The following is a 12,620-nucleotide window of genomic DNA, read 5'->3' on the forward strand; positions in this document are numbered from 1 at the left end:
TGTGAGTTTGAGAGGGAATGTTAGCTCATATATTATTAACTCACTTGTTTATGAGACCTTTTTGTCTTTAGCTCATTAAGATTTGGTTCCTTACCTAGCTATTTAATCTTCTTCTTCTTGTTTATTGCTCTTTGACTTTGTAATGAAGATCATATTCTCCCTTTCAATATGAATATTGTTCTATTATCATAATCTACTTCTTAACTATACATATTTTACTACGAGATTTGAACTATCCACTTTTTAAAGAAAAACATCTTTTCAAACACCTAATAAGGTTAGACCAATGATTTTTAATAAAATGTAACAAATATCATTTCAACAAATATATTTTTAAATCTTATATAAAATGCCTATCAGTATCTAGTTATCCATGACCTTCGTGAGATTGAACTCTGAACATGTCACATTGTCACTTACGATTCTAGTTCAACTAATTAATAAGAAAAAATAATTATCTTTATGTTTTGGACCGACTCCCATAACGTTCTGGATGCATCCACCCCAACTACCAACACAGTAAAGCAGACCAACTTGTTTGTCAAACTTTTTGTATTTATTCCGGCCCTAAAGTGGGGCTTACCACTTGCTACTCTTCAGTTTTGCATTAATTATTTCAGTTTTACTTTAAATTGAATACATAAATTTTGTTAAAAGAACGTAAATCTATCTTTATTACGCTGCTGAATTCGTTTTGCCACTTTCTACTCTTCCGTTCCATTAATTTTATTTTAGAACAATGACACGTATTTTCTAAATCCACTCAGTAAATTAAATATCAACACCAGATATTGATGGACATAAACAGCAGCAAAATCAGCAAAGAAGACGGATGCGTTTTAGGGATAGAGGGAGTCTATTTTCTTTTCAGTAAATTAAATATCATCTGATTCCGTAAGTGCTTTTTTTTTTTTTCAGATTAATTATGACAATATATTAAGTGGTAAACAATTACTCTGAATCTTATAGTAATTCAGAGAGGTTTTAAGTGCTAAACAAACACCGACTAAATTCAATTCACATGGAAATCAACAGTATGGTGTCCTCTTCTTTGTACTCTTACTTTTTCAACAAAAGCTTATTCGACTTCAATGATTCAGTAGATATTTTCTTTCTTTTCTTTCCTTTCGTTATCCAATTAACTTTTAGTAACTATTCTTCATATTGCATTGATTTTTCTAACCGTGTCTCCATTTAATACTGCATGCCTCTCATCCACTCGTTATTCTTGCTTAGCTGCTCATAAAAGTCACGTCAATACTGACCATTTCGTTACTCTGATATTTTATTAAATTTTTTGTTTCAAAAAACTAAGAATTCAACTAAATTACACCTCATATGTGCAAACGACAAATATCACCTTTTTGAAAAATTCATCATAAATATGAGCGTAGAGTAGCCCTCCATTAGCATACTTGACCAAAGCTTCTTCCATGGAGAACTCTACCAAACCTCAGTTTAGATCAATTAGTTTGCCATCAAAGCTAACCCCAATTTCTACTCGAATCAAACTTAACCTCGCTAACCTTAACACGCTTACACCTTTATGTTCATCGGTAAGCTATCAAACTAGTTTTGTATGCTTGGTTGACTTGTATCTTTCTGTCGATGAACTTATTAGCTCATATCGAATCCAACAAGTTGATCTTCAGTGTAACAACAAACTCCTTATCGAAGATGTGCTTGTTGAGTCGACTACGTTGCTGGATTCATGTAGTAACCTCTTGGAGTTTCTGGCTCTAATGAAGAAAAATGTCAGGACCCTTCAATCTGCGTTGCGAAGAAAAGGCGTAGCTATAGATGCGAGTGGTGAAGCTGATATCATGGATTACTTGTTATACCGGAAGAAAGCAAAGAAGAACATTATGCAGTACCTTCGTCCATTAGAGAAAATGGAAAGAGAAACTGAAGCATGTATGGTCTCTGGTGAAGATGACCATTTGTCGATGGTGATTGGAGTTCTAAGACAAATCGTATCTGCCACCATATCTGTGTTCCGAGGACTTTTCTTTTGTTTGTCTGGTAAATCAAAAGTAGATAAGGGGTTCTCGTTGTCAAGATTGGTGCCGATGAGTAGGCCAGCTTATGGCAAAATTCAAGAGATTACTACGGACGTTGATATGATAGATCTAACACTTCGTTCTTTACAGAAAAATAAGAGTAAATCCATTGATGTACAAATGGTGACAGAGAGATTACTAAACCTCGATCATCAGATCGAGGGTTACGAGGTTGAGTTAGACAGTCTTTTTAGGAGACTGATTCAAACGCGAGTTTCCCTTCTTAACATTCTGGGAAAGTAAAATTATAGAATATACTCGTCTTTTCTCTGTTTGTAAATATATGGTTAACTATGGTAAAATTTTCTGTGTAATAATATTACATTGCCACAGTTAAATGACCTTTGGACTCATGTGAATTCATTATTAATTTATTGCACACTGTTACATGGCTATATCTGTCACAACAGTTTATGCGATATGGCCATGGTTTTAATTTATTAACGGCACTCGGTATGGTCACCTCCGTTAATTAAACGGCCACATTAAGAAAAGAAGAAAATGGCGTTAAGAAGAAAAAGGATGTTCCTCCATAAACGTGGTTGAAAGGTCAACAAGATTGCTCTATGTTGTCGTTACAATGCGCCTTACAATAACACCTAAGGGGACGGGGTTCATCGCGTTACAACAACGTTTTGGGCTGTCACATCAGTCATAACGCCCCATTATGGACTCATACCGAGTAGCCTAGTAACTAGGTTATAGGTTATAGCTCATGTATTGTTCAAAAAATAAAATAACAGTCATTAATCATATATTACAATTACTTTTTTTAACATTGGATAATATAACATATTACTCTGAGTTTTCTTTCTTCGGCAAATAGATTTATTTTGGTAACTAGTTTCGTTTCGAAGGATGGTGAATAGTTTTATATCGGCATTTAATTTCTTTTAAAGTTTTAGACGGCCAACCAATTATTGCATTTTGTCGTATACTTTTGTTTCAACGATTAGTTTCTTTTGTAAACATGTAATAATTTAAAGAAGATGCAATATATCACAAATATCATTATTTTTAAAATATATCTATAATGTATGTAAATGAATACATTGATTTTGGAAAACCGTTTCCTTTAAGATTTAAGAATTTATCAACATATGCTTCCAAAGAAATCTAAACATACAGAACACTTATAAAACCAAGTCCAAGACCCAACATTGGGACCGTTCAAAATAGTTATATTATGGTGAAACATCCACAAATTTAAAATTTAATTTTTAAGATACATTATTGCATCAACATTTTTAATTATTTAAAACTTTAACTACCAAACCATCGTAGTCAAACCCTTCCAGAAGCTTTTATGTACATTCATAAAAGTCATACACACCAATATATCCACGAACTTCACAGGAAAATGATAAAAGATACAAACTTCATAAGATAAAATATTTTATATGAAAGTAGTAGGGTCATCCCAAGTCATTTGGTGAAACTCCATGGCACATAAAATAGAAAGATTCGTAAGTAAAAAAAAAAGCTAGGTAGAGTTAATATTTTGAGGCCTTCATACTGACATCCATTGAGCATCCAACATTAGCTTATTAAACTGAATCTCGATACTCTAATAAAATTGGATATAAAATAGAAAGAAAAGGCTGAAATACAGTTGATCACTACATCCCTCGTGTTAAAATATATGTAATAACTAATATCTAATAAACTTAATATATTAACCACACCCATTTTAATTTTAATTGTAGTTCTAGAGGTGTATATTTGGAGTATCATATGACAAAAAATAAAAATAAAAACAGCGCTTTTATTTATCAATTACAAGGAGGTTCAAGGAATATCCGACCACAATCATCGACAATATCATCTTGAAGATCAGAAGCGGAGCATCTTTAGGGCCAGGAGGGGCAGTGGCTCCCCCTGATTTTTTCTTAGAAGTAATCCAGCCCAATAAATTTTACACAAATTTGTGGCCCAAAAATAAAAAGTTTGACCTGCCCCTGCTCTCGGTAGTCCAAACTCTAAACCAAAGTCATCGGACACTCCAACCCTCGCTCAGTCGCTTCAAGGCTATTCATTAGAGCACCTGTCCACCTCGACAACTTACAATAGGCAATCTACAATCACTGCTGATAACTCCACCTCTTGCCTCCACACTGGAATCAGTCAAGTATGTCCAGTGTTCTCTCCATTTCTCTATTCTTACTTTCTCCTTCGGATCATCAGCCCCTGATTAAGTTTAACTCATTTTCATTTTAAATTCTTCATAATGAATGTCTGAATTTACGTGTTATACTCAATTACTTACTTCAAACTGAAGCACCAAACCCATAACTTGAGCTCACAAAATCTGACATGTAATTCTGTTGACGTTAGAGGATTAAAGGGTTTCATGAATGGATAGGAATTGCCAATTAATGGTTGGTGGCCTACAAATTCATCAGCTTTTTCATTTTCCCGTTGTTGCAATTGGGTGGTTATCAATTGGAAATCCTCTTTTGGTAGGATTATTAGATTAGAACTCCTAAATCACATATTAACGGACAGTAGCTTCATTTCATTTTCTAATTTAAATAATCTCCTGACACCGAATCTTTTACACAATTTTCTTAAAGGCCCTCTTCCTGTTTCCTTATTTCTTCTCCCCCATTTGGAAATAGTTGATTTAAGTGGTAATAGATTCAATGGGGTTTTACCACTTAACATAAACCTGCATGCACTTCAAGTATTAAACACATGTGATAAGACTTGATACTCTTGCATCTTGCCAAAAGTTAAAAGCTTTAAATCTTGCCAGGAATCCCAAATTCAAAGGCCAAGTCTCACAAACTTTCAAGAATTTCCCTTATATTTTATACATTTCACTTTCAATTTTAGCCTCAATTACCTCTCAACCGCTCTTAAGGTTCTCCAGAACTGCCCCAATCTAACTGTTTTAGCTCTTACTATGAACTTCTATAATGAACAGCTACCACCTGATTATGATCTACAGTTCAAATAACTAAGAGTACAACTGGTGAGATATGGTAATTTTTGACCTGTTATGGTGTTTATGCGTTGTAATATGCAGCATACTCTTGGCTTCATATTCATAGGTCTCATTATTCATTTGTGACCACATACTCTCCTATTTTCTGCCTTCCAAAAAACATTTTGATTAATTTTTTTGAGTTAGCAAAAATGTTATTATTCTAATAAAAATAACATAATTGGAAAATGGAAGTTTGGATGACTTTCTTGCCTGGTGATATAAAGAGATAAGAGAATTACTTAAAATATTGATTCAACGTTTTTTGGTGTTTATTTTCAGAAAAATAAAATTATACTTTCGGCCCCATTAAATTAATTGTTCAAGCTCCGCGTCTGTTGAAGATTCCAATCGAAATGTCCAAATATCTTATCTGACATTTGCATATAAATGTTAATTCTAATTGAGAATATTCAATATTAAGATATGTACATAAAAGATACTGGTAAGATATAATCATCATATTCTACGTACAACTAATTACACAAATTTACATGAAATGAGGAAGTGAAAACCACAAACTAAAATAAACACCTAGATTCGTTTATAGCTAATTACTTTATTAATTGTACAAGTAGATTATATAAAGGTTATGTTGGTAATCTGCATCACCAATATTACTTAAGTGTAATGGGATGACTTTGTTGATCAATGTAATATTCATAAATATTGAAAAAGAGGTGGTGTGGAGTGCATACTTGTATGAGTTTATTATGATTTAAAGTACACTATTATTTAGGGGAGAAGAGGGGACTGTGGGAAACGCCATGGATAGCGGGGTCTAAGGGGTGGCAACTCATTGTTGGGTGACAACGAAACAAGTTAAGAACTTCAGACAAATATTAAAAAACAAGCATAGGTGAACTTGTGCAAATAAAACTTCTGAAAATGAAATCAAGTGAACACAATATTTAACATGGTTCGATTAAGGTAACCTACGTTCACGGGCAAACGAGAGACAAAGTTAGAGAGAGAGAGAGAGAGTGTGTGTGTGTGTGTGTGAGGATTTTATTAACGTCCAAGAATAATTACAAACACACACAAAGGTTACACCTTACTTGAGCTCTCAAAACAAAAGAATCAATCTTGCTTACTAACTACTCCAAAGGAGTGCTCTCAACCTCACAATGATTACTCTCTTGAAATTTATGCGCCCTTATAGTGATGGAGATATAAGTCTATTTATACTTGAGGGATCATAGCTAAAACCCCAATCGTCCTAGCCCATTAGCCCATAGGCCCATGAATGGTGACCACCAATTATATCCCGCCATGCAACATCTTTTGGAACATTCATTCATGTCATACAAACCATGAGCATCAGCAACATACATGATGGACCACCATGACTAAAGTGGAGCATCATGATGCACAAGTGGCTCATCATTAACACTAATAGTCCAACATACATGATGGCACAACGTCTCATCCATGGCACAACTTCTCTTCTTAATGCAGTAACAAGATTTTTATGGCTCAACATCTCTTTGGCTCAACATCTCCTTGGCCTAACATCTCCACCTAGCATAACTTCAGACATGATGACGCATCATGCTATCATTTGGTGCAACCTCCCCACGGATGGCACAAGTTCCTTCTATACGGGGAAACATGATGTTTTATGTTGCTCTAAGTGCTCTAAGATGCTCCTCGTTGCTTCAAGTGATCCAAGTTGCTCAAAGGACACTTCAAGTTGCTTCAAGCCACTCCAAGTTTCTCCAAACCACCTTTTAGATGATCTATTCCTTTGGCACACGATCCATTCCTTTTTCAGATGATCCAAAGCCATCTCAAATGATATGTTCCTTTGTCAAATGCTCCAGAACCTCAAGTGCTCCATTGAGTTCTAACTGATCTAAATGAACTCAATATGCTCAATCTAAGTGGTCCACTTGATTTTAAGTTATCCATGTTTGACAAGACTTCATAATCCAATAATCCCCCACTTGAAGGCTTAAAGAACTTTATATGCGATTCAAATTCTTCATCATTATTCTCAATCTCTCTCCCTCTCTATGCCAACCCCATCCTCAAAATATTGGAATGGTAGTTGCAGCCATGTATCGCTTCAATTTTTTTGTGGTAAACACCTTAGTACATTCATTTGCTGAGTTTTCCATACTAAGGACTTTCTTTAGCTTAGTAACCCCTTGGTTCATTGTCTTGAACTCTTTGGTTAGCTTCCACTTAAGCTCATTGATCTTCTATGTGTTAGAAACAACAATCAACATGGAATCAACATTCAGTACGAGGACGATGCATAGGGATCTTCACTTCTTCAATTAACAACCATGATCAAACTTATGCCTTCTAAACCACTCCTCTTCATGAAGTTATCATACTTTATGTAACGCCCCGAATCTCAGGTAATAATTTAAATAAATGTTTTTGGATTTTGGCCCTACTCGACGAGTTGGTTGCCCTACTCGTCGAGTAGCAGCGGGATGGATCGCAAGTTGAGTGGCCTACTCGGCGAGTCCTTTGTTGGACTCGGCGAGTAGGAGCTGGAAAGTGTAACCCTAATTCCTGGGGTTTGCACCCATATTTAAAGAAGCTTAAGCCTCTTTCAGTTCCCTTACAGCCTCCTTTGCACCTCTAACTCGTCTGTGTGTGTGTGCCCTTCATGTGTGAAGCTTGAGAGAAGATTTTTCGTGAAAAGTGTGGTGAATCAAGTGGTTTAGGCAAGGAGTTGGGAAGAGATCCGATTTCTTCTTCTGTGGACATCTCTTGGGAAGGTAATTAACCATTTCCCTCAGTTTTTTCGGTTATACCTCATCTTTGTATGAGTTCTAGGGTTTTAGAAAAGGGGATCAAGTTGGTATGGCAATATATGGGCTAGATCTGAAGTTGTAACTTCAGATCTAGACCCTCTTTGGATTATTCAAAAATAAAGTCCCAGCTTTAGTCGAATTTAAGGTCCCCTTAGTCCATAAACACCCATTAAGAGCTTCATGTTGGCATTTGGAGCTTATAAATCCATGCATGCACGTAAAGTTTGCAACTTTACGTGATAAGTAGGCCTAAGGAAGTTGGATCTGCGATTTGGGGCCTTGCCATGGCTTAAGGACGTATGCATGTTAAAATGACTGAAGGGACTCGGCGAGTCACAAACCCGACTCGGCGAGTCATTTGAAGATGTGCATTGAACTCGACGAGTTGGATGAACAACTCGTCGATTCAGATGAAGGAAGTCGTAAAATCGACGAGTTGATCGAACAACTCGACGAGTTAGATGAAGATGGTCATGAAACTCGATGAGTTGAAGAACAAATCGTTGGGTCGTATGAGTTTTAGCCAAGGATATGTTTGTGCGTATACTCGTCGAGTTGCAGGAAGGAAACTTGACGGATGGCTTTAAGATTTGATCGAAATTCGAAGGAACTCGACAAGTCACCACGATGACTCGGCGAGTTGGAATGTACTTCAAGAACTCGGCGAGCAGCCTAGTGTACTCGGCGAGTTGAGGTCAACATGGACTGTTGACCTTGACCAAGGACTTTGGCCTTGATTAGGGATTGACTAGTGGGTTATGGAGTTCCTTATAAATAAGGCTAAAGATTTATGAGTATTTTGTGCTATGGTTATAGGTGGTGGAGTCGGTGACAAGTGATCGGATAGTTGGAGTTCCCTTCCGAGTTGACATCTGCGAGTCGAGTTATCCTCACTATATTGACAAGGTCTACGGCACCAAGGCCGGCCCTTTATCGGATGGGAATCTGTGTATTGGTTGCTATTTTATTGATTTTCTAGATCTGCATCCTGGTATTTCGGATGATATTATGTTAGTGACATGGTTAAGGTCGGTATCCCGGTATATAGGGTAATATTATGCTAGTGACCGGTTAGGTCGGAATTCTGGTTAGGATGTAATATGCTATGTGATTTGTTTGACTGTCTGTCAGGTTAAGGATTGTTATGTGATTAATTGTTTTATGTGTACATGGTTATTTGCTTGTTGGGAGGGGTGAGGCGGTCCTGCTTTATGCTGAAGGCCAACATACCCTATGAGCGGTCTGGGGAGACTGTAGGCCCACATGGCGGACCAGTCATGCCGAAGGCTCGGGATAGAATCAGATAGACTGTAGGCCCAGTAGGGCGGACCAGTCAGGCCGATGGGCCAGTACGAATGTTGATCGATTGATTGTTATTGATATGGTTTCTGTCTGTACGGTATTGGTATTTTGGGGGTAGCTCACTAAGCCCTCGGGCTAACAGTTTTCAGTTTGTTTTTTCAGGTACTTCAAGAGATCGAGGGAAGGTGAAGGCGTGACCGTACTGCTCCTCATCCTTACGATCTGTTTTTGGGACACTCTGATGATAAACGATTTGGAAATGTTTTGTAAAAACAATTACTATTTGTTTCTTATGTTAATGTTAAAAGTTTAAAATTTGGCGTAAATTTGATGGACGTTACACTTTAAGTATCACTGCTTAGAATTTTGCTTCATGCCATATTTGTTTTCTTTCTTCTTGAAGACCAACTTTTTCTTACCACTTGTAAGAGCACTTTCTGGTTATGCCTTCAAGATGTATCATTCTAGGTTATTATCAAGGAGATCAGTTGTATTCACATCTAGGTGCTCTAGATGGAGATGTTTAGAGGCCACTGCATTCAACATAGAATAATTTTAGTTATCTTTGTAACTGGAGAATCATCCTATCCTTTTTTTATTCCCTTGACCGCAAATCTACCCTTTCAAGTTTTACCACCATATATCTCATCCTTAACCTGAAAGATCTTACTGTTCTACAGTCCGCTCAACTTTTGACAAAACTGTTAAATTGGTCCCTGTGGTATTCAAAAAACTTTGGATAGGGTCCAAAAAGTTTTTAACTTGCATGGAAGGTCAAAAATCAAGAATTTTCTGTGATTTTAGTCCAAAAAATATTGAAATGACTATTTTTCCCTTCTCATTTCTTTTTTGTATTTTTGTATTTGTTTTAATACCTTATTAATTAAAAAACAAACAAAAGAAAAATAAAAAAAATATGTCGGGCCCACCGCACCCACATGTTCTCTCTCTCTCTCTCTCTCTCTCTCTCTCTCTCTCTCTCTTTGTGTGTGTGTGTGTGTGTGTCTTTCCTCTCATCCTTTCTTCTTTCACACACAAACAATACCGACCCACCACCGTCGACCATCACTCTCCGCCACCACCGTTTATGTTATCTTTACCTCTCTCTTGTCTCGCATACATACACACCAAAGAAAACAAAAATACAAAAAAAAACTTTAAATCCATAAATCAACATCAAGCCACATTCAAGAAAAAAACTTTGGATCTAAAGTTGTGATGTGTTGCTGGTGGTGCTCATCGATTCTCAGGAAGTTGGAGATACAGCCACCATCCAGCTTCCCACTTTGTTGTTGCAGCCATCGCTTGAAACCATAAACCATGGCGGATCTGAAACCCTTGTTTGCAAACCATCGCTTGAAACCCTAAACGCTGCGGCCACCCGAGAGCTAGAACAAAATCGCTAGAGAAGGAGAGAGAAACGAGCGGCTCAACCATCATCTTTTTCGAGTTGTAGATTGGAGAGATGGTTGTTTTAGAAATCAATTGTCGATCGAAATCCCAAATGGTTCTAGAAATCAATTCTTGATTGAAATAAGAGGAAGTAAGAAGTAGGGATGCATAGTATGTGGGTGAATCACATAACGTCCTACGAGGGAGCTGATGAGGATGTTTCGATAAGGTTTGTGGTGGATAAGGGTGGTCGGCGGTGAAGTTCATCGGTGAAACTGGTGTTGTTGGGTAGACTATTCAACCACACTTTTGCAAATCGATTATGCAGAGTGTTTTATTCATCGATTGTGTTCGTATGTGGAGTGTACGTCTGGATTCTTTCTGGAGAGAGAGAGAGAGAGAGAGAGAGAGAGAGAGAGAGAGAGAGATTATCGGTAGGGGTGGGGGTGGGCCCAATTCTTTCATTTTTAATTTTTAATTAATAAATTATTAAAGAAAATATAATAAAAATACAAAAAATAAATAAAAGGGCAAAACAGTCTTTTCAAGTCCTCTAGGGACCAAAATCAAAGGAAATTCTTGATTTTGGACCTTCCATGCAAGTTGAAAACTTTTTGGACCCTATCCAAAGTTTTTTGAATACCACAGGGACCAATTTTACAGTTTTTTCCTCAACTTTTCATCCATAGCCTTTTCCCACTATATGGAGTTCTACCTCAAGGCCCCTGGTTTTGACTCATTCTCACAAATCAATGTGTCATTGGTTGGTGGATAATACCTCACTGGAGTACATTGCTTGGTGGTCCTTTGGATAATATATGTTTTGATCTTTGAAATACCTACAACTCCACCCTTATAACCATTATCACCAGAGCTCCCACTAGTTCTAGGTTTATCAGTGCACCCAATGCTTCTTGAACATCTGGCTAACCTTTGACCAGAGATAGGTTTTGCATGATTTTAGGATCCTCCCACTGAAGAATCTAAAGTTATTACCACTGGAATGAACTGAACCCGACTTCCCATACATAGAAAGATTGCCTAACTTTTCAAAACTGAATTTCTTTTGTTTGCCAATAGTACATCGATTAGAACCATCTCCTACAATATTCGAATCTGATATCCTCCCAGTAGATACAAGCTTCCTCATTCCCTCCTTTCTCATATGGAAAAATCTTTTTTGGCATAGAGTGGATGTTCCAACTCCGTCAACAGTACTTGCTTTCGTCTTTAGAAACATCCACCATATATAATGTACCATGCTTCTGACCCTTAGCAATGATCAAGTCTCCCCTCTTCACTTTCCACTTGTGGTCATCAAATGTAACACGGTGACCTTCATTATCAAGTTGTCCAACTGATATCAACATCCTCTTTAGATATGGAATGAGGAAGACATTCTTCAAAGTCTACTACGTACCCAGATTTATCTTGAGAACCCTATCTCCGACACCCATGATATGTAGACACTTGTTATCTGCCATCCTAACCTTCCTTTGATTATTTTTGAAGTTCTGCATCACATCTTTGGAATAACTAGCATGAAATGACGCACCATAATCCAAGACCTAGGATTCTATTAAGTTTTCAACTGGACAAATAAGTGTGTCACCTTTAAAATATTCTCCCATATTCATCTCCTTTTGGCCTTTGTCTACCATGAGTATCTAACAATGACTTTTGACATGACCAATCTCATTGTAGTTCCAACAGGTCACGTCCCTCCTATTTCTCTGTCCACCTCTCATTTTTGACTTTGATCTTCAACTAACCCCACATCCTATATTGGATCCCCTTCCTCTATCTTCAGTACTTAGAAGACTATTGGATGCTTCTCCAGCACTTTGTATGCGTACATCCTCACCAAGGTAGAGGTAATTTTCATTTTCTAAAAAACGAAATATTTTCCATCAAACTAGTCTATCTTAACTCTCTTGTCTTCTACCATAGCTTTGATACCAGTTTTTTGGGTGACAATAAAACAAGTTAAGCACTTCAGACAAATATAGAAAAAACAAACTTCGATGAAGTTGCGAAAATAAAACTTCTGAAAATGTAAATCAAGTGGACATAATATTTCAAGTGGTTTGGTCAAGGAGACCTACATGC

General features: G+C 36.9%; 1 protein-coding gene across 1 annotated transcript; it reads left to right on the top strand.

Annotated features, from left to right (window-relative positions):
• The first annotated feature begins 1,392 nt into the window (after positions 1-1,392).
• On the top strand, positions 1,393-2,411 carry LOC111901244 (uncharacterized). Its single transcript, XM_023897113.3, has one exon. It carries the CDS (start codon positions 1,434-1,436, stop codon positions 2,301-2,303), a length of 870 nt encoding a protein of 289 aa, XP_023752881.1. The 5' UTR covers positions 1,393-1,433; the 3' UTR covers positions 2,304-2,411.
• Positions 2,412-12,620: the final 10,209 nt, after the last annotated feature.

The sequence above is a fragment of the Lactuca sativa genome, chromosome 3 (assembly GCF_002870075.4).
Source record: "Lactuca sativa cultivar Salinas chromosome 3, Lsat_Salinas_v11, whole genome shotgun sequence".
NCBI classification, from domain to species: Eukaryota; Viridiplantae; Streptophyta; class Magnoliopsida; order Asterales; family Asteraceae; genus Lactuca; species Lactuca sativa.